The sequence below is a fragment of the Mixophyes fleayi genome, chromosome 2 (assembly GCF_038048845.1).
Source record: "Mixophyes fleayi isolate aMixFle1 chromosome 2, aMixFle1.hap1, whole genome shotgun sequence".
Classification (NCBI taxonomy): domain Eukaryota; kingdom Metazoa; phylum Chordata; class Amphibia; order Anura; family Limnodynastidae; genus Mixophyes; species Mixophyes fleayi.
The window spans coordinates 334,433,139-334,455,986 of NC_134403.1; the positions used below are offsets into that span (position 1 = coordinate 334,433,139).

Sequence of the window (22,848 nt, forward strand, 5' to 3'; positions counted from 1 at the left end):
TGTTCCCAGTAAAGGTGAAATGACTGTATGTATGGCAGGTCAATCTCTACACATAGGTCAGTGTTTGAGCCACCATCAGGAAGACAGACCCATGCAGCTTTCCTCCTCCACCTTGCCTGGCTTCTGTCATGGCTTGAGGCTATTTAAGCTCGTCTGCTGCATGGGGTCCCCCAATACTACAAGACAATGTTCAGAGATTCACCAGTCTCAAATGAAGATGTCACAGTGGAGCTATTACTGCATGTAAGCAGAGGGTGACATAATATAACTTATAACTACCAAATAAATGTGTTGCTCAAAACTACATTAGTTTCTCCCTGTTTGTCGCTTTGCAATTTTACATTTAGTGTCCAGACCTCTTTTCATCTCTCAACTGTATGACCTTACTGTCTGCCTGGTAGAAGAGAAATGTGGGTGGTGCAGGAAACTGCTGCCAGGAGCAGTGTTTATTTGGGCAGAACAACCTTTCAGTCTTCTGTTTTTATCACGTGCAGTGGTTGTCAGTGTAGTAGAAGGAGGGCGGAGATCTCACAACCTCAGACTTAAAGGACATACAAGTAAGATCAGGACATTTAAACCACCAGACACTATTGTTGAAGTTGTTCAGTAACATAGTGAAAAAACAAGAGTCTGTACTTGGCAGGCATTTCTTTGAACATAAACACAGAGGACCTGATTCAAGTCTGAACGCAACTTACACATAAGTTGTGTTTTCAAAAGATAGCACGGGGCTTGTGCCTAGTTCCGACTGTATTTAAATCCAAGCGGATCCCAAGATACGTTTCCATTTGAATCTGGGTGTAAGTACGCTCTGCATAAACAGTATTTGCCATATGTAGACACACACAACCAACTGCAGTATACGCACGTGTAAATACAGTGAAGGTCACATCTGAACACTTGAACATAAAATAAAAGAACAAATCAGTAATCATGTATAGAAATATTTTCAAAACTTTTTAGCATTTTGTTTTTAAAATTACCTAGATATAAAATATGTTTTCAATGTGTACTCTACATTCAGTGCAATAGTGTAGTCTATCTTAGTTGCATACAGTTTTTCTGTGGTAACTAGTAACACACATCCGTGTACTTTTTAATTCAAAGACTATGCCGTGTCAGTCGTCGCTATCGGTCATCATTTACACCTGAAAAACCAAGTGTACTTACGAGAAACCCAGGGCTTGAATTGGCCGCATCTGCATCAGAATGAATTTACTGTACATGGCCTAAGTTAGCCTCTCAAGTCGTAGGCTATATTAAGTGACATTTGCGTTTGGACATGAATTGCGTTTATTGGCGTAATGTCCGTTTCTGGCATGCGTTGAGCTCTTTCATGTATGATGCACTACGCCAATGGACTTGAATCCAGCCCAGAGGTTTAGAGGTGAGACATTAGGGAATCATCTTTTCCCAAAGGTTCTGACCACAAGAGGATATTATTACAAAGAGAGATGTTCTATATCTGTAAACGCAATGCTAGGAAGCTGTTTGGGTTAAATATAGATTCTAGTTTTGAATCAGTAGGTTACTAATGCTTGATTATATTTATATATGCTGCGGAATTAATAGCGCTATATAAATAGCTGCTGACGATATGTATTTGTTGCTACTATGAGTGTGGTATGGAACACATTATTATGTGTTCGTTGTGTTTAGCAGTTCAATTTTGAGTCTTAATATTTTTAGTGCTTTATTGATTTGACGGGTATTTTATATCTTGATTATATATTATCTTTTGATATTTCATCATACAGCGAGTGCTAAGAAGTTGTGCTCTTTACTGGTACTGCTACAATAATGATTGTTTAATACCACAGTTTTCTGGAGTAGCATCAGCATACTTTGCTTCTGATGTCCTGTGAGCTGCACAGACACTGGTGACTGATGTGCTTCCAGACTTCTGCTATCTAGTGCAGATTGGTACAGGTGAGAAGATTGACATAAAAAGATCACTTTTGGTACCGGTTTGCACATGCTGGCAGGGTATGTATACACTTTTATCTCCAGCCAAAAGGAAGCACAGTGTTTCCCTGACACTGCTATACACTAGGATGGAAATGGTGCCTGACGAAAGGAGGAGTTATCGAAATCTGATGGCGGGATATGAATTTCATATTTGTTAATTTCTCTTTCTAACCCGTTCTCCAAACTTTGTTGTGAAATTATTTTGTGCTTGTGGAAAAGTGGATCCAATTAGAGGCAAATTTTCAAGTAATAAATGTGATCGTAGAATCAACAATAATAAAATGAAAATGATCCACAGTTCCTGATGTGCTTCGTTATAAAGGACTATGTATTATGGGTTATATATTTTCTGCGTGTTTCAAGGACATTATCTGCTCAGTAGAAATATTGTATCTGGACCATAGAATGTACCTAGTGTGACAGTCTGCCGCTGTCATGAGTGGTGACCTCTACACAGAGGGGGGAATTCAATTGGCCGCATTACTTTGAAAAGTAACGTGGCCTGCGCACTATTACCGACGTTACGGTAAAAGTGGGCGTAATTACCGTTAATACGGTAATTTCAATGCCAACATTTTGCTTGCAGCTCCCTGAGCCGCGAGCAGAAAGCAGGGTTAAAATTACCGTATTAACGGTAATAGAGTTAGCGCCGCGTTACTCACGGCAGAATTGAATTCCCCCCAGAGAACTTTATAAATCCTCAACCTTTTTTATGCAATTATTCCAGCTTTTTATACATTCAGTACCACTGTGTATATTTGTTGCTATATATTATTTTGGGAACATTACTACACATTAAATGAAAACAGTAAATGTTCACTTAGAGTTTATTAACGGCTTAAAAAGAAATGTGGGTTGTCTTATATATTGACTTTTTATTCTGCCAACTGTGAAGTATACTAATGAAAGTTGCATAGCTTAAATATCTCCAGTGTTTTCATCTGGTTCTTTCATTTATAAACCCTTCTGCCCTCCAGCTGTTGCTGAACCTTCAACTCCCATCATCTAAATGTTGGGAATATTATTGCCCAACATTGGGAATATACTGCCCTCCCTCCTGTCTCCTACCTACCTCCCTCCTCGTCGCTCTCCTCTCCCCCCTCTCCGTCCTTGCCTCCGCTCTCCCCCTTTCCTCCTCCTACCCTTGCGTCTCTGTCCGTCCTACCCTCCCCTTAGATTGTACGCTCCTTCGAGCAGGGCCTCCTCTCCTCCTGTTCTCCACCACCTTAACTCTGCTCTCCGGCTCCTTGTCTCTTCCGTGAGGCCCTTCTACCCCTCTCTCTACCCCCGGGGCCTCTCACCTTTCATCTAGCTGTACTTTGAGCTTCCAAGTTACTGTGCTTTTTGTTAACTGTTCCGTGCTGTCTCACACTGTACCGCGTTTCTGTCTGTCCGTGTACGGCGCTACGGATACCTAGTGGCGCCCTATAAATAAATAATAATAATGTTGGACACCACTTTACAGCATTAGAAGGCAGCTCTCAACAGTGCTCATTGTTAATTTAAGACAAACCGACTAATTTATTGTGTGTTGATTTATATTAACTTGTTTACCTCTCTTTCAGGTATAGAGCGAGATGCTGTTAATACTTTCACCAAATACATTTCACCGGATGCTGCTAAGCCTATACCGATCAGTGAGGAAATGAGGAACGATATTGTAGGTAAGTTTTTCCCGAGGTTGTGAAATAAACACAATGCTTGGTATGTGTATAAGGCGCTGTTGTGCGCGGAAGCTAAAGATACTGAAACGGTTTCAAAGCATTACGGCACTAAAAATGTTAGCGTTTATATTACACAATTACTATGTGTGTTCTAAGATGCATTAGTGTAAATTACATTTGTAGATTAACATGGAAGAGTGTAGAGGAAATATTGTAGAATTGAGATTATGAAGGTATAGAGAGATAAAGTGTGACAGTGATTCTTTTAATGCCTTTTACAAACTATTAACATAATAATCCACCTATTCTAAATAACATTTGTTCTCGCACAACGGTCAACTAAATCCTTTTCCTTTCAGGTTTCCGATACCAATAGGTACCTGTAACAGTCTAATCTTTTCTTGCTGGTTGTCATAGACTCCAGAAATGCTCCTGTACCCTGGCGGTATAGGAGCGACTCCACTGCATCATCACTGATGTTGGGAAGCTAAACTGACATCATGTCCTTCTGGCAGTTGTAGTTACCCAACATCAGATAAATGAAGTGACGGAGCGAGAATTAGCGCTAATGGGATTTGTGCTGGAGAAAATCCTGTCTCTGAAGATGATGTGGTGATGAGGATAAGACTCCCTGCGTCCTGATTCTCACATACTGCTCTAGTATACCAGCAGGAATGTTAAAATAATATTTACTATTACAGATACCTATTCCTACTTTGTAACTTGAGAAGTATAGAAGTTATTAGGGTTTTAAGGAAGGTTGATAGATTAGAGGGAGATGTTATATTAATTGTTCAAAAAAGGTTGAGTTTACCTTTAAATAATCCAGTGCCTCATTTACTGCACACCCATCACACCCTTGTGCCTTATTTACTGCACACCCGTCACACCCTTGTGCCTCATTTACTGCACACCCGTCACACCCCTGTGCCTCATTTACTGCACACCCGTCACACCCCTGTGCCTCATTTACTGCACACCCGTCACACCCCTGTGCCTCATTTATTGCACCCCCGTCACACCCCTGTGCCTCATTTACTGCACCCCCGTCACACCCCTGTGCCTCATTTACTGCACCCCCGTCACACCCTTGTGCCTCATTTACTGCACCCCCGTCACACCCTTGTGCCTCATTTACTGCACCCCCGTCACACCCTTGTGCCTCATTTACTGCACCCCCGTCACACGCTTGTGAGAACGCTTGTGAGAACGCTTTCGTAATTTTACGAATGTATCTATGTGTAGTCCAAGGTTTGTTTATATATAAAGGCATATACCTCATTTGTGGTGCACTGCACAATCTTTTTTTTCTATTTATACATTTTTATTATTCTTAGATAAAGACTAATAATATAATTATCTTCCGAAAAGCTATTTTAAAAGAGAAGTTGTCACCGCTACTAATAGCCTAAACCACACCATGTCTCCAAAACAAACAGGGAGGGAGGAAGCTAGAGGTCCTCTTTAATGTGTGTTACTTTTGGGACATTTATTTATGAAAATATATATTTAACTTTGGATTTTCAATTATCATACAAAAGCATAAAATGTATAATATTGTGATAAAAATTACTGTTCTTCTGTAGGAATGTCCCAGGGTTCTGTTTACGGTGAGTTCAGGCTATTGTAAACAGAATGCTGGGCTATTTTTCAAACATCCTCTCCACCAAGACTGCTGGACTGTGGCACAAAAAAAACTAAAAACTGGCACAGACAAGGAAAATATATGTATTTGTTTGTGCATGTGTCTATAAAAACCCTTAATTATTTCAGCCTCTTCCTGTAGATTCTTTGACTGGCCATGCAGCTTTATAAAGCTTAGGATTGTACTGCAAATAGCATGTTTTCTATCTGTATTGTACCTGGTTTAGGAGGAGAGGCTGAGATCGGTTTCTAATGATTTTGGTGAAAGTCCCATCACCTAATTTGGTTGAAGTACAACCATATAATATGTGACTACATCTGAATCCACTACACACATACGTGAAGTTTGTTTAGAAGAGGGCATTGTTTTATTACACTTCCAAAACCTTCAGATTAAATCAAAGCACAGTGGAGATGCCATATTGTGGTCTGAAGCAATCCTAGCAATGCACTGAGAACTGGTGACATTGAGGAGGCACGAGGCTCAGAGTGATGTCAGTAGTTCCTAATGGAGAAGGTGCATTCTTACGAATATTGCTTCAACCTACAACATGACCTCCACCTTATGTAGTTCTAGTTTAAAGGGGTTATCCAACCAGCCCTAATAACTATAGATTTAGAAATGTGAAAGCAAGACGTCTCGAAGTTGGACAGGTGCTGGGAATAACCCTACAATCAATACTCAAGCACAGAATACACCAATGTAGATATGTTTGGCTCTAGGACAGTGTAGCTAAATCTAATGGGATGCCCTAAATGTTTACTATTTTCCACTTAAAGCCGGTGGTAAGATTGGAATTTCTGCATTTACAGTAGGCTGTATTGTGAAAAATAAAGGGTAATAATTGTAACATTAAGGGACAAACCTTATCAGCTGTTGTAATGTGTAAAGCGATCCCACTGCATGATCTAACATAGTGTGTTATTGTTTGCAGCAAAGATCTGTGGTGAGGACGGCCAAGTGGATCCCAACTGCTTTGTTACGGCACAGTCCATAGTATTTAATGCCATGGAACAAGAGTAAGTGTTTTACTGCTGTTTACATTGTGCATACTACCATAATAGCAGATTTACAAAGCCTGCCTCAAAGTCCATCATTTGTGTGTTTTTTCCCAGTAGTATTTGGGTAGATTTTATTTCTTTCACAGAACAAGTGAAATGCCAAAGCCAAAGATTTAATATGTACTTTTCTGTTATAAAGAAGATATACATTCATTTTAGCTGATCATTGTAAAAGGATCTTGCAACCACATTGTGCTAATATAGAGAGTACTTCTAAATGTATTTTGTGAAGTAAATCTTATCGATTTTATTTTGTAGTTGATAATTTCTATGCCAAGGGTGTGTAGTGTATATATACTAACCAATCTTTTGCTAACCTGCTGTATATGTACAGTGGGCAGGTGTGGGCCTGATTAGCCAGATGTCGGATAGTCACACAGTGAACCAGACGGGTTGATACCACGATCATTACACATAGCATTCAAATGAATATAGAATATTACTTGTTGAAGTGTGCACTTAAAGTCCCCAGGATCAGACTCGCAGGGATTTCCATGCAGTGTAGAAAGGGCCTGTCCAATGCACGAGAGATCTGAATCAGGCTTTCCATGTACATTGTTCCTCATAGATCCATGTCTAATGGATCTAATAATAATTGTTGTAGTAGTTACGGTTAGATCTAATTTGTATTGGATCTATCAGTGCTGAAAATAGTAGAGACCTATTGGAGTCTCCGGTCACTCGTCAAGGTATTCCCTGGGTAAATAAATAAATTGGATCATTGATCCTGATCCTATATTTACCTTAAACTTTAAGAAAATGATATATATCTGTTATCCCAATATCCAGGAGAACTAGTCATTAAGAAATCACACACTCTTCTGTTCCCCAAGCCAGCTGCCTTAGTAATACTTGACTGGGCCATTCGCTCCACTCCACACTTCCAGTCCCTTGCTCTATCTCAATAGCTTAAAATAATTCCACCCAAAACTGAAAATTCCTAAAATTTACCTACCTGGGGTCCAGCATTCACGAGGTTAATCGAGTCACCTGACGTCCTGCGAGCGGACATCTGCTCTCCTGTCTGAAAGCAACATAATGTGTACAGACTGAAGAAAGGCCAGGTTGTGAGCCAGGAGAGTGGTGGCCTGCACATAGCGCGTCTGGGGATCCACTGAAGCTTGTGAGCTTCACACCCTAGGTAAATAAACTTTTTTAGGAGGGGGTATAAGTTGTGATATTCCACCCAAAGCTGCATAATAAAAGAGAAAGATGCTGTATTACCAGCAGACATAAATATAATACCACATGAAATTATGAGAAACTGCATAATTCTTACAAAGTATTATCCAGCAATAACGTCTCACTGCATCACAAGACAGCACCTTTTACAAATATATTGACTTTTATGAAACCTGGGGAACAGATAACTGCAAACAAGGTGCTATAAGCCATAGAGGCAAATCTGATTCCGATTTTTGTAGTTAGAATAATGTGAATGCAAATTGAGGAAAGTGTCTAAATAGTTAAATTTTTAAGTCATCTGTGCAGAATTTCTCAAAAATGCCCCAGATTGTCTCTAACAATATTTGTGAGCAAATGTAATGTTGTTTTTTCTGTGTTTCCACAGAACTTGTTGTTGTTTCCACTTTGATTGATATAGAAACTGTTTGTCAGATTTGAAAATGTATGTTTGATACAATAGACCTTTCAGCTTCGTCTTATCAACAGCCTGAGCTGAAAATCACATGGTCAATTCATGTTTTTCCCATTTTTAATTTCAAGCGAAAATTGTATTTTCTTCAACCAAGCAAATAACGTGATTATAAGCATAGCCCTTGTTAATGTCAGAAGCTTGGATTATCCAAGCGTTATGTTGTTTGGAAGGGTACTGGAATTGGATACTACCCCGCTTGTCCTTGCCACTGAATGGATAAAGACCTAATTGCACCAGTATTCACCCATGTTTTGACAAAACACATTGACGTCAATGGAAAGATAATTGTTATTTTTTTTTTTTATTTTTTTTTTTACAAGAACTGAACTTCTCACATAGAATCCTTATATATTAATATTACTAAATTACAAAGTATGGATCGCTGTGACCTTTTTCTTACCTTTGTACAGGCACTTTTCAGAATTTTTGCGAAGTCATCATTTCTGTAAATACCAGATTGAGGTGTTGACCAGTGGAACAGTTTACCTGTCGGATATATTGTTCTGTGAATCTGCTCTCTTTTATTTCTCAGAGGTAAGAACACAATATTGGCTCATTGTTAATACCATGTATTTATTGCAGTTATTGGCAAAAACAGCAATAATTTATTTTGGTGTCATTGTTTGTTTCTTATCAGGACAGATCCATCATAAATTGCACTTTATTACCACTAAAAACTGATTTGTTGTGAGCCGATTTGCCAAAGTCCTTTTTAGTTTTTTGTATTTTTTCAGTAAATATTCAAACTGTGTGTGGCATGACATCTGCAGCTCTTCTGTAAGTTTAGCTGAGTTTTAATGGTTCTGTGATCTCTGAATAAAAAGTCTTTGTACATTACTAGATTATAGTGGTCTTTCCAGACATGTTTGTCAGTTTGCCATCTGTAAGGCCAATTAAATACTTTATCAATTTTCATAATTGATCATGCTTATACACAAAATTTACCTATATGCATAATTGTCTTTGGCTGTTTAAAAAGTGGTAAATGTTTTGTTTTATATATTTTTTTTAAATAACAGTATATGGAGAAAGAAGATGCAGTGAATATATTACAGTTCTGGTTGGCGGCTGACAACTTCCAGTCTCAGCTTGCTGCCAAGAACGGCCAGTACGATGGGCAGGAGGCACAGAATGACGCAATGATCCTCTATGATAAGTAAGCATTGGGCCTTATAGGCGATATGTTCACGTTGGCATAGAAACTTGCTAGATGTTAGAGAAAAATACAATAAATAATACATGTTGTGACTGTAATAGCACATACAATCATGTGCAAAGAAAAACAGGTGGAGCATATATTAGCCTTTCTATGTATAGAAGACTGCATGAAATACATCTACATTAATTGTATAAGCAACGATTATATACAATACATAGATTCTGTAGTTTTATCTTGTGAACACCCCCCCCCCCCAACAAAGAATGTTTTTAATGCTTTAAACAATAAAACTGAGTATTAAATACTATTACATCTGGCGATTCTCCTGATACAGCGATTCCTAAATATAAGTGACATCAATGTTCTCCTGGCTACCGCTGAGGCAGACGTTTCTTAACACAGGCGGTGTGTTTTCAGCCCCCACCATGACTTCACATTATCAAGACGCTCATGGAAGAGGGGCTTTGACAACACCGCTGTCTGTTTAAAACCTGTAGCTATAGAGCCTTAACATCTGGGCCAAACATCTGGGCACACACAGTATTGGGAAAACCGCCAGACTCCAGATGTAAGAAATATTCCGTTTTATTGTTTATCTTCATAAATCACGCAAACACTGCACTTTCATATAAACCATAGTAATTATAATAATATTAGTATTTGTATGATGTCACTATATTACACAGCTATTTCCAGTGAATATTGAATCATTCACATCAGTCTCTGCCCCTATGGAGCCAAAAATCCTCTAACCCACACAATGGGGATCATTTTGTCAGAAGCTAATTAACCTACCAGTATGTGCTTGGACTATGAGAGGAAGCCCACACATACATGGGGGGAACATACAGACTGACCTGATTGGAACTGAACCCATGGCCCAGCACTGTGTATTATCTGACATGTCTTATCATGCAAGGTCTCTGTAAACACAGCACGAGCACCGTAGCACAGAATTCCCACAATAACTGTCATTTTCAAAGCAAACACATTTTCTACACTTCCCGTTTTTTGATTAACTTCAAATAGGGAGTAGGGTTGTGTTGATTGAAGACTAAACAGAACTACTATGTAACAGTGTCTGATCCCTAACAATATACATGTTTCTGTGCCTGGTCGTCCTGATGGTTCCCTCTTTTTTACTTCTAGGTATTTTTCCCTACAAGCAACACACCCTTTAGGCTTTGATGACTCTGTCCGGCTGGAAATTGAGTCCAACATTTGCAGGGAGGGCGGCCCCCTCCCAAACTGCTTCACCACTCCATTGCGTCAGGCTTGGACCACCATGGAAAAGGTGAGGTGGTTTCACAGAAACAAGTAGTCTTTGTCTGAGGACTGGAGCATACGCTTCACGTGTAAGAAATATTCAGTCTTAGCCAGGTTTGTTTTTATATCAATACTGTCACTGGGTAATAAAATATTACAAATCCTACAAACTAGACATTCACAACTAATCTGCTGGGATTGTGCTACTTTATCAGGGTTATTTAGCTGTAGGAGCTCTTTCTCCTTCCAACAACAACATGGAAAAATGTCTGTTCCCCCCACCACCCCCTCGAGAAAATACAATACTGGGGTCATGAGTTAGATTCCGGACCAAGGTCTTATCTTTGTGGAGTTTGTATGTTCTCAGGATGCTCTTCTTTCTACCCACTGCTGCTGACAAAATTAACCCTAGTCTGTCTGTGTTAGGTAACTTAGACTGTAAGCTCCTATGGGGCAAACACTGATGTGAGTGACCAATATTGTCTGTACAGCACTGTGGCATTGGTGGCGCTATAGAAATAAATGATGTATTTAAAAAAAACAAAAACGTAATGACTGAAATTGATGAAACACATGTTGGAATGCGGTTTCCCTGTCAAATGGACTTTTATTCACAGGTAGGGATTTATAGGAGATATTTTACCACAATTTTGAACATTTTATTTTTCTCCCTTTTGTTTCAATCAGTAGCAAATTTATGATAATTTCTGTGTAATTGTGGGAGGAAAGGTTTTTCATGGGGTGCTTCTCTTATGTGAACTTGGTACTACCTTAACTATTTCTGTTCCATTGCAGAACTTTATGACATTCTGTAAGTAGGTGGCCGTTCTTCAGTACATACAGTCAGTCAGACAGACAGATCAGACAAGAGCAATAGGCGTTTCTCTCCTTTTGCAAGACAAGTTCTTATGGGGCCTGAATTAGGAAAAGAAGTGTAGACAAGGACCACAAGTGTAGTTAAAATAAAACTTTTCCTCTGAAAACATAAACATGTGGCCAGTTGCGATATTCCAGAGACATATACAGGGCTTTATGTATTTCCCACTAGGGGTTCCTACTTCAGGCCACATCAGAGCCTGCTATTTGGAAAGATCCCAAACATTGCAAATTGGTGAGATCCCTGTGAACCCATCATTACCTTATAGATCAGGACCAGCAAAGTCATACTGAAATACAATGAAAATTTGTTGTACAAACAGAAATGTAAACCGTAGACTGTTTTTGTCTCTGTCTACTAATGAAAGCTGGACCACAGTAAGACTAGGTTATAGCGGGGCCCTGAGTCATCATTACATTACCTTATTACTACATGTAGCAAAACTGTAGCATTGTCAATACCTACACTTACGTTGGTTGGCTTTGTTATTGCAACTGTGTACTTTTAGTATAGAACTGAATATTTCTTATCTTAATTTTCCTGATTTTATATTCATTGAATATTTTTATTTCAGGTCTTCTTGCCGGGATTTCTCTCCAGCAATCTGTATTATAAGTACTTGAACGATCTGATCCACTCAGTACGAGGGGACGACTACAGTTGGACTGGAGCAGGGAATCCCAGCCAAGGGAATCAAGGCACTCCCAACCATGAGCCCTATGCCAGCACATCGGAGAACTCTGCCTCTCAGGTACCGCTTCACAGTAAAGCTGGATCATGACAAGATGTGTAGATGTTCACAGGTTTCAGTGTAAAACAGATTATTTAAGTGCTGATGAAATTAAAAAAAAAATCAAAAAAAAAATCAAGTCAACTCTTCAATTTAAGATAGGTCCACGTGTTTTCTGTACTTTTACATGCAAGAGTGAAGTAGTTTTGCTTTTATTTGTTATTTAACTTTCCTTATTCATTGCTTGCCAGATGTTTCACAGGCAGGCGGCAAGCAGGTAATGTTCCCAAGCTTAGCGATATGGACATGAGAGTTTAATGCTTAACGCTGCACTGCCACTTAGGTAGGTAGCAGAGCTTCATAGCTCTGGAGGTGTGTGATGATACCAGATTTACTGTAACACTCTACGCGGCACAGCTGGCCTACCTGATACCCATCCAAGGTTCAGAATCACCCAGGCAAATATCCAGAATAAAATAAAGAAGTTTATTTAGCAAAATGGTACCACCAAACAGCAATAAACATCTTTAAGTAATAACCTGCAGCAAATAACACTACAGTCTGGGCAGAGACAACATACCGGGTATAATGAAAACACCTCACCAGTATCCTAGCTACTCTCAGGGACTGCTGTCTATCCATTCAAACTTTTCCCCCTCTCTCCTATAAGGGTACCAGCAAGGCAGTGGTCCTGAGTCACTGTCACTCCGCTTTTGGTAGACACACAGATCCCCAAGACCTGGAGAGGTAGATTAGGACAAAGTCAGTCCTTCAGGGACCAATTGGCCCTTTCCTGTCAGGAGCTCTCAATGCCAGCCTGACTTCAGCTATGACTCTGTAGTTACCGGTAATGCCCATTTGCTGTTCTCTGGAATTGGTATTTAAAGGCAAAAATGACCTCCTTAGGAGTTTGAGGACCTGCCTGATTGGTCCTTTTCTGTGTTTATCTTTTCACAGGTAAACATGCAGACAAAGGGAAAGCAGATGAGCCACTCTTGATTTACTTAGGGACAGGTATTGTTCTGTGGCTATACAGCAGAAGTTGTTTAAACAAGTGAGGTCACAATCCAGACACATTACATTTAAATACACAATGCAGTTCTCTGTAATTAAACATCGAGATCTATCTGTGGACAATAATCCTTTTGCCTAGGCTGAAACAATAGACTAGTCTGCAAGATAAGCTGGCTTATAAATAGAACATATACAAGTTTAAATTTGATTAACAAATATGGGGAACCAGAGGGCTAGAAAAAGTATGTTTTTACAGTCCACAGTTTGTGAGAAACGAGGTGCAGACTGTCTGAGGTGATATTAATACCTAATTTCTTCACAAGGTGCATAAGCTGCTCTGTGCGGTCATTTTACTCTGGGCTCTGTGTGTTCACAGTTCCAGCTGAAACTGGGGCTGTGTCCATTCGGATGGAGGAGGACTCCTGCTTACACCCTTATTTTGCAGCCATTTTAAAGTGGTGAACAAAAATGTTCATCACTTTTGTTGATAATGCAGATTTAATTTGAAAGCTCCCATGAGAACCTGGCTGAGAACATAAAGTTCGATGCGACTCACTGAGTCATCTGCAGTAGAAGTCAAGCGCTGTTCACTTTGACCACGGAATAGCTAATCCGCATGTAAAAATGATGGTGTTCCGCCTCTATGTTCAACTCCCAGCATTCCCATCTAGATGACAGTGTATACAGCAGTCTTACAAACACACTTAGAAAAGGATTGCTGCAGTTTAGAAGATTACCTTTACTATCATTCTGATTGATATTGGTTGCCAACGTTTAGCTCAAGTAGCAATTTGTAATGAAATCCTTATACCATAAACTATCAGCCAGAGAGCAAAGCAGATATTCACTTGATTCAGAATGTATAAAAATATAACTTTCAGATTATGTTGCTCTAGCAGGTTAATGGTTGTCATGAGAAGTCCTGCTTTCTAAGAGGAAGCATAAGGGTTATTTACACATAGCAATGCAAAAAATACTCGGGTTTAATGCATTACTTATTTTCTGATATAAATTTGTTTACTGTAGATTATATCTCAATGAGATGGCTGGCAGAAGATTAAATAGCTATTGATATTGATTGAGCGGTTTAAGTCAGTGATGTCACTGGTTCCTGGCTCGGCCAATGACCGTCGCATTTTCCTCCACTCTCATCACCACTTCCCACTCCAGAATTCAAAACTTCTCCCATGCGGCCCCCCTTCACTGGAACGACCTCCATCGCTCCATCCGTCTCTCTCCTAACCTGTGCTCTTTCAAACGAGAACTCAAAACTCACCTGTTCCTCAAAGCCTACCAACCATCCACTTAACCCCCTCATCTTCTCTACTCAGTCTCCCCTCTCTCCTCCCGGCCCCCCCTTTCCGCCCCCAGACTTCAACTCCCTCCCCTTGTGCCTGTTTGTTTACCCTCCTTTAGGATGTAAGCTCATATGAGTAGGGCCCTCTTCCCTCTGGTCTCCACACCTGTTCTTTTGCTCCGCCTCTACTGCATTAGCCTGACAGAGTTTCTGAAGTATTGGTATTTTTTGTTTATTGTTCTGTACTGTCTCTCCCTGTATAGTCTACTGTTTGTTCTGTGTAGGGCGCTGCGGAAATCTTGTGGCACCTAACAAACGATGATAATAATTTGATAGGCTGTTTTTCCAGTATGTTGGTTCTTGCCCACAAATTGCCGCTTCCGCTGCATATAGCTAATAGTTGGCCTCTGCAGTTTGCCCATTAAATTATTAAAACTATTTGGATAGTTCTGCTCAAAGCAAGCCTTAAAACTTTTCTTCATTTTGAATCTGTTTATATATTCTTATGAAGTTAGTGTCATCCTGAAAGTACTGTTTTCCCATTATAAACAGACTTGTGTATACATTTTCCTTTTGTTTCAGCTTAATGTCAAAAAGGGCAATGTAAAAATTCTGAAAAATTTTGATGAAGCAATAATTGTTGATGCTGCGAGCCTGGATCCTGAATCACTTTATCAACGGACATATGCTGGGTAATAACACATTATTCTATACCACTGTGTATTTAAATTAAAAGCTGTTCAATATAATTGCAAGCTATTTGGTTCTTGTTTATAATGCATACAGTAGTTTGCATGTGAGTACATTTTAATATTATGTTTGTGCTTTATTGTTTTTTACAGTGTTGAAACTAGCTTTGCTACATGTCTCTCTTTAATTACTAGTTACAAAATTAAATTACCATTGTGTTTCTCATAATTTATTCACAGAAAAATGACTTTTGGGACAGTTAGTGATCTGGGTCAATTCATCCGTGAGTCTGAGCCTGAGCCAGATGTGAAGAAATCCAAAGGTAATTGTCTGTTCTGCACTTGCATTCCTGTCTATAAGGGTAGAAGTGTGTGACTGCATTAGCCTTGCAGTGGTTGTATGCGTAGCCAGACACCCTTTCTTTTATTTGCATTTAGGTTCAATGTTCTCACAAGCTATGAAAAAGTGGGTCCAAGGAAGCACAGATGAGGTAACTATGGCCGTGCAGACGGATCGTAATGTAAAGTGTATCAGTCCTCCAGACGCGGGCTGCATTGTCCTGAACACTGGTTCATACCACATATTGGCTGCTACCACTATAGATTCACTAGGAAGCCGTGACATCATCCACGTTCTTAGTGAAAGTGATAGTCTGCCTCCAATGTGTGTAGATGACAGGCCACAGCCAAGTTCTCTTTCATTTCTTTTAAAAAAAATAATTTCGGCCTCACTATGTACATTGCTTTACAAAACATTACTCTTACCCCCACAATGGAAGACATTCTGTTTTCTTATTCAGAAAAATATCATTTATTATATTTCTATCTTCACACATCTAAAGAATAGTTGCATAGTCATTCCCTATGTGAAGTAGTTATGTATGATGCTCTTTGGACTGATGGGGAATACACCAGCACTCACTGGTAGACTGATGTGCAGGATGCATGCAAATACTAGGCAACCTATCTGGCACACAGCTCCTCATTGTCTCATAGTCCTACATATGGCTGAGCAGTCCTCATTATTATGGATTTGTTGGCTTTTAAAATACAGTACAGAACTTAAAATGTGATGATTTAGATGTGTTAAGGTGTTCCTGTAGAAATATAAGTGGCAGACAATATTTTGCTGAGTGTATGCGACTAGATTTGTCTTTTATATTGTGCATTAAAAGAGCCCAAATGTGGGAGAGAGACCTGTTATGTCTGGCATCTAATATAGGAGTTTTTATCTCCAACGTTCTATGTACTTTACCTATGTAAAATTATTACACATTAGAGTAGCTTCTAAAGTGACATCATGGTTCCATGTAGAAACTTGTGATATAGCAAATGGCAGCTCTGCATATCACTCAAACTGCTAACGTGAATACAGATTATTTGCTGATTTTTAAAAAAATAAAACTAAAAAAGTCATGACTCTCGGTGAGCATCTACACGCTTGCTCAGTGGCATCTGTATAGTTCACGTTGCTGGCTGTTTGAAGACATGTGCTGCCTGGATGTGACCTGTTCCTCTCTCTTTATTTTTAGGCTCAAGAAGAAATGGCTTGGAAGATAGCAAAGATGATTGTTAATGATGTAATGCAACAGGCACAGTGGATGCAGCCGCCGGATAAATATACTAAGGTTAGTGTGTGTCAAGTCTATTGGAACCTTCCACATCACAGGATCTTACAGCTGCACATCCAGCAATTGTTGTGTATCTGAGAAAATATAACGAATGCAGCAAAGGTTACAAAGCGGAGTTACTGCTTTTCTGTTGGAAATCACATTGCGAAATAATGGTTCTGAAACAGCATTAAATAAGACCCAACAGACATTTAAAGTAAAAAAATAAAATTACAATGGATTTATAAGATATCTTTGTTAATACAAACATTCTATTTCTTTGTTTGAAAAGATTTTTTTTTTTCACACATCATACTTTCCCAACACAACCTAATTATATATTCTCTGATATATACCAGAGACCATTAATTTCTCTTCCGCCACGTGACTGTATTTATCTGCTTGAACCGTATTTTTTAATGCTTACTCCTTTAACACTCACCTAAGTCTGATGGTTATGTAGCTCTATACAGTATGGGTATATTTAGCCTGAGGAGGGGAGCAGAACTCAATATGTTTTTGAAGGAATCATGATCGTTAAAAAACCCCAAACCCACAGACCTCCCACATCCATTTGACAGGAACTGTACATTGCTACTTTAGGGTGTCTTGCTCCTTTTACTATCATACTATGTATGTTCCTCTATTCCTCTCCTTATACTGGTAGGTTAATTAGCTGCTAACAAATTGACCCTAGTCTGCATGTGTGTCTGTCTGCGCGTGTGTGTGTTAGGGAATTTAGACTCTAAGCACCCAATGGGGCAGGGACTGATGTGAATGAGTTCTCTGTACAGCGCTGCGGAATTAGTGGCGCTATATAAATAAATGATTATACCACTCCTGTCACATGCAACCTTGTCCTCGGTACCATACTAACACAAGTCCTTGTCTCCCACATGACCAGTACACTTATCCCCTGCAATCAGCAACTGACAATCTGATTGGCTACAGGTTTCTGTCCTCACCCATTTTAAAACTGGGGACATCCGGAAGAGCAGGAAATTGATAAAAAAAAAAAAAAAAAAAAAGTGCTCCGAACATAGTCAAACTTTCTAAATTTGTAGAAATATTTAGCGAATTATGTTTAGTAATCTGTTGTGGGATATGTTTACCATCCGTTTGCTGTAGTTTATTTATTGCTCAATTATCTAAATGTTTATTGTGCTTCTTCCTTCTTTAGTAATTATTTGCAAGTATTATTTTATGTTTATTTAATTTCTTTTTGTTTGTTTTTTGTTCCCCACTAGATATGAGATCAGTGATTCTTGGCTGCCACACTGATTTCTGTGTGCAGTGACACTGAATATTCTCCTACACTTACGGATGCTGTGTTCAAGTAGCCGTGCTGAAACAAAGCAATGACACTTGTAGTGGCCGAATGACAGCCTTCCGGAACTAGGCAAAAATAAGATGTAAAGCAAACTGATTTTTTTTTTTTTTTTTTTTAAATACCCTGTCCTAGTATAATATCTCTTGTTCTTTACATATGTGTTCAAAGCACTTATTAATATGAAGGTGACAAATATATGAAGAGACAGACCACCTGGTTTGTGAGAGGAGCAGCACATACCCGAGGGAGGATGCATGTGTTCTTAATCAGGAAGTGATACATGGATACTCATCTACTGTTACCAATAACTAATGTTTGAAGATCATGGCTGCACCAAATGCCTATGTTGCTTCTACACTGCAAACACTTTGGTTCCAAGGTGACGAGTGCATTGCTGCAAAGTTTAGGTCACATGGAGGACAGGTGACTTGACATTTTAGGTTTACAGTAAGCAAACTCTAATGTGTTAAGCCTATATTTATTTATGGGGACCTTTTATAGGTAACATTTTCTTTCCTCTGATAACTACCTAAATGAATCAATGCTTTATCCACCAAATCTCTAATGGTAGACTAGGCCATTGCCGTGTGTGCTTTTCCTCTGTCTGCATGTGTGCTCATTCTATGGTTTTTCAGAGATGCTATCACATGACACCGCAATGCAAGTTTCCATCTTCTCCGGCTTGTTGTTTAGTGCTTACTGTCAGATCATGTACATGAGCACATAAACTGCAATTGACAGGTTTCATTGGTGGAATACCTAGATTTTGTATATTTACTCTGTAAAGCAGGTCATTCACCTTTCCTAAGATCCACATTCATACTTGGAATTGTTTATTTTTTTTTGTGCCTCAAACACCTATTCTTGACCTGGCAATGTCCACCTATGTAGACCTTTTAATTTGTTAGTTTGTGCTTGTTCCCCTGCTACTTTTATGAAATACTAGTGATGCCAGCGCTCCAGGTTTGCTAATAATGGACGATGACTAACATTCTGCTCTAGATTGCTTCAGGAACCCCTGCTACAGATAAACTTCACACTGCTGCTCCAGTTTCACAATCTCCTTCCCCAGATCTAGTAGAATAATTTTTTTTTTTTTTAGTTTAGTGTCCACTCTAGGTAAATGTGGTATATTCGATATATTGTCTAACCAATATTAATTTATATATACAAACTAGCCTCATTTTCAATCTAATTTTAAAATGTTAAGTTACCAGAAAGAGGAGCAGCTCCGGACCCATGATTAAACAGCCCCCTATTAAATAACTAAGTTGGAGAGGGAAGCTGAAGTAGTGAGTATACTCTTAAGTTCAGATCAAGGACAAAATACTACTAAAGCGCAGGCAAAGGGCTGATTGTATTCAAAACTCACCAAGAAAATCATGGCACCTTACGCGTAAGCGTAAGGACAGACATCCTACCGTACTCGCTGACGCGTTGTGCCAACTACTGTGGCTCAGTGAGGGCTTAATATTTATATTATTTAAGTGCCTATATACAAATACTTCTAGTAGGCACAACATAGTTTTCACTCCCTTCTGCTGTTGCGGTTTATGTATGTGAACACTTGGGGTGGGGATTTGGGCCCCACTTCTGTTGACTGACTGTTCTGATTTTTATATTTGGATATTATACAATATTGGTCAGCCCACCAGTACATGGACTGCTATGAATACATGGCTGAAAAGCATAGAAGGAAGCAATAAAAACAGAGTAATTTATTTAGTAAACATTGCTGGAGTCATGTATAAACTATCAGATTAAAGGTGTCTAATGGTGGAAAAGATCTATCAGTGGGGCAATAGTTTGTGCTGAACGCTAGAACCATCATAAAATGTATGGACCTGTTTGGTCTCCAGCTCTATTAAGTTACAAACCTCGGTGTGTCTGTTATACAACATTTCTCTCTTATGTCTGACAAGTCTCTGAAGGAATTAACCTGGCATTTAAACGCAGTTGCTTTGAAAGTATTGTCTGGACTGGAGTTGTGACCACTGCACAACTAACACCCTACATACATCCGCTATGGAAATATGTTACTTGTGGATTCAAACAAATATTAACGGACAGGCACTTTTTTTTTATATTTACGCTGCAATTCCATTTTGGGAAACAAATCAAAGTCCGTCGTCTTGAGAAACCCATCATTCTTCTGGTGCATTGCTGCATATTATTGATGACTGCTGTAGAACAAGAACAGTTTGGTAACATTGGACATTTGAGTACTGTAAATGGATTATTCAGAAGTACTGGGAGCATATGGCACTGCATTGGACTTCATGTTTCAGGGCATAAGCAATTCTTAATGCGACACTCCGTTACACTGCTGTAGTTTTAGTAGTGAGAATGCAACTCGGGGAGCTTATTCCTTGTTTGTATGTTTTTATAGGCTTTCTTTTTTCCTTCTCCCCCACCCCAAAAAAATCACTTTAATGTTATGAAATGTTTCCAGAGATGGGGACAGCATTGATTATCTAGATAACATATCCAGCTGCAATTGTGACAAAAACACCCTATGTATTGTCTGGTGATATACAAAAGGAGGCTATGTATAGCTGTTTTTGGTACTATGTACCTACTCCAAGACCTTCTCATGCCCAAGTATTCCTGTACCTAATCACTCATCTATTTAAATGTGTTAAATTGAGAATATATAAGAGAAAATATTAAAAGTGTTGTCTATCCTTTTCATCGTGTGTGATTTCTGAGTGATTTTCTAACATGTAAAATAATAAAATGGGATGTATGTATTAGTAGATCTGGCAACTATTCTAGTATAAAAATGGACCTGGTCCCAAAAAGAATGAAACGGTGTAGGAAATTAATATAAAGATATAAGGATTAAACGTTTTTAAGAAAAAAAGACAAGGCTCAGTTGTCACAAACACCCAGCCTGTCTCAGCTACAGCAATCTGAATAGCTGGCCGTGACTGGCGCCACCTTAGTCACTTAGCAATGAATACACCTTTTCTGCCACCACAAAGGATTTATTATGGTGACCTTATGTTCACCAGAACCACTTATTAATGTTTCACACTTAAATCACATACACATGTTCCCTGGGCTTTGTAACTTCACAAACAATCGCAGAGAACACTCTAGATTAAATTTATTTAATCTGAAAAATGGTTCCAAGGTTTAGTTACAAAAAATAATAACAAGACATACAATATGTTTGCACAAATGAGTTTCAGAAAATAAAATAGGAAATAAAATCAGAGTCACTACTTACTAGTTAATCCTGGTGTGTGAGGGAACACAATTGAGAAATATGGGACATTTCAGTGTTGATAGACCCCCTCATGAAAATGCACACGTTATTGTCTAAAGCAGAAGATTTTAAACCTTTTTTCACATAGCTCTCACCTCCCACTTTTGGAGTTTAGCTGTCAATAAGGACAAATTGATCTCCCAAATGTCAGAGCTTTCGAAGTAAGCTAGGGATGTCGTAAGATCTTAATGTTCACAAGGCCGTGATTTCTCACCTCCGCTCCTTCTGCTTGGCTAGATGGTCTACAACTTTGGGGCTTCAAATTCCTCAGAGATAACTATCTTTTCCTGGTATGGCTAATTTCAACAGATTGACACTTGCATGGGTTTAAACTCATGTCAGTTAGCAAAGCACACGTTGAAATTACATTACAAGGTTACATACAATATACATTGTTTTTTTTCTGTTGAATTCATGTATGACAATCAGTCACACTCAGGAATGGAGTATTTTTCAGAAAAAAATAAAATTAAATTATAAGAAACTGGTAGGTGGAGGATTAAGAGTGCTATAGAAAAATATTAGTAAAGAGTAGTAGATTGTTGGAATAAACAAATATCTATCATGAAGATTAGACATGAATTGAATATTCAATGTTGAACCCGTTATTGTTACCATCATCTTTTATTTCTAATAAAATGAACATACAATGAAACAGTGAGTGGACCCTGCTCATTAGAACATACATTCCAAAGGACTACAAAAATCCACCAGCATTTTATATGGAACATATCTCTGCTACTTTGTGTTGCTCTAAGAAAAATGAATAATAGTTTTATTGACTAGTTTCTTGTGTAACACAACTTGTGAGTCCCATATTTTGACTAACGTAGATATGCACTAGAATAGGACATTTGACATCTGCTGGTTCTTTGGGGGGTATTCAATTGTTCCTCCGGGCGCCGCCGGAACGAGCGCGTTAAAACTATTACTGTTTATACGGTAATTACTCGCTGAATTTCATCTCTCAGCTCCCTGAGCTGCGAGATGAAATTCAGCGAGTAAACTACCGTATTAAGGGTTTTTACGCGCAAGTTTACCGTATAAACGGTAATAGTTTTAACGCGCTCGTTCCGGCAGCGCCCGGAGGAACAATTGAATACCCCCCTATATTTGTCTGCAGAACTCCTCTGTGACTTATGTCTATCACACTATCCTTGTTTACACCATGGGTGGGTAGGCAAAATTGCCAGCGAGTGAGAGCTGGTGCGTTTCACTATATTGGATGGGTGTTGTGACCTCTGGCACTGTGTCCTATGGTCAACGTTTGTCTATATGAACAGTTAATGTTTCTATTTCTCTTACCAGTGTTTATTTTTTTTCAAATAAGCTATTATATATATTTTTTTTTATGATCCATTGTGTTATAGCAAAATGTGTCCTTAATTGGATCGTCATCTATAGGAAAAGTGGGCTTGGTGATTGCAAGGATTGAAACAAATATCAGTGTTCTTGTGTTTTATCTTTTCAGACTTGGTAATTTCAATATCAACAACAAGAACACTGTAAGGGTTCACTGCTGTAAAATTCTGTGTTTGATGCTCTCAAATGCAAGTGCAGTGCATGGTAACTACATATCAGAGTTTCTGCGTGGATTTAACTCTGTTACA

The 22,848-nt window shown here is 38.9% G+C and overlaps 1 protein-coding gene across 1 annotated transcript in view; it reads left to right on the forward strand.

Moving 5' to 3' along the window:
• Nucleotides 1–20,656, forward strand: part of AKAP10 (A-kinase anchoring protein 10) — a 37,885-nt gene extending 17,229 nt beyond the window's left edge. The window contains exons 5-15 of the mRNA XM_075196966.1: nt 3,534–3,632; nt 6,212–6,296; nt 8,406–8,529; nt 9,015–9,151; nt 10,304–10,448; nt 11,872–12,048; nt 14,921–15,030; nt 15,268–15,350; nt 15,466–15,518; nt 16,560–16,655; nt 17,885–20,656. Of these exons, the coding sequence (XP_075053067.1) occupies nt 3,534–3,632; nt 6,212–6,296; nt 8,406–8,529; nt 9,015–9,151; nt 10,304–10,448; nt 11,872–12,048; nt 14,921–15,030; nt 15,268–15,350; nt 15,466–15,518; nt 16,560–16,655; nt 17,885–17,890 (1,115 nt within the window). The 3' untranslated portion in view covers nt 17,891–20,656. The remainder of the gene's footprint in view (nt 1–3,533; nt 3,633–6,211; nt 6,297–8,405; nt 8,530–9,014; nt 9,152–10,303; nt 10,449–11,871; nt 12,049–14,920; nt 15,031–15,267; nt 15,351–15,465; nt 15,519–16,559; nt 16,656–17,884) is intronic.
• The last annotated feature ends 2,192 nt before the right edge of the window (nt 20,657–22,848 follow it).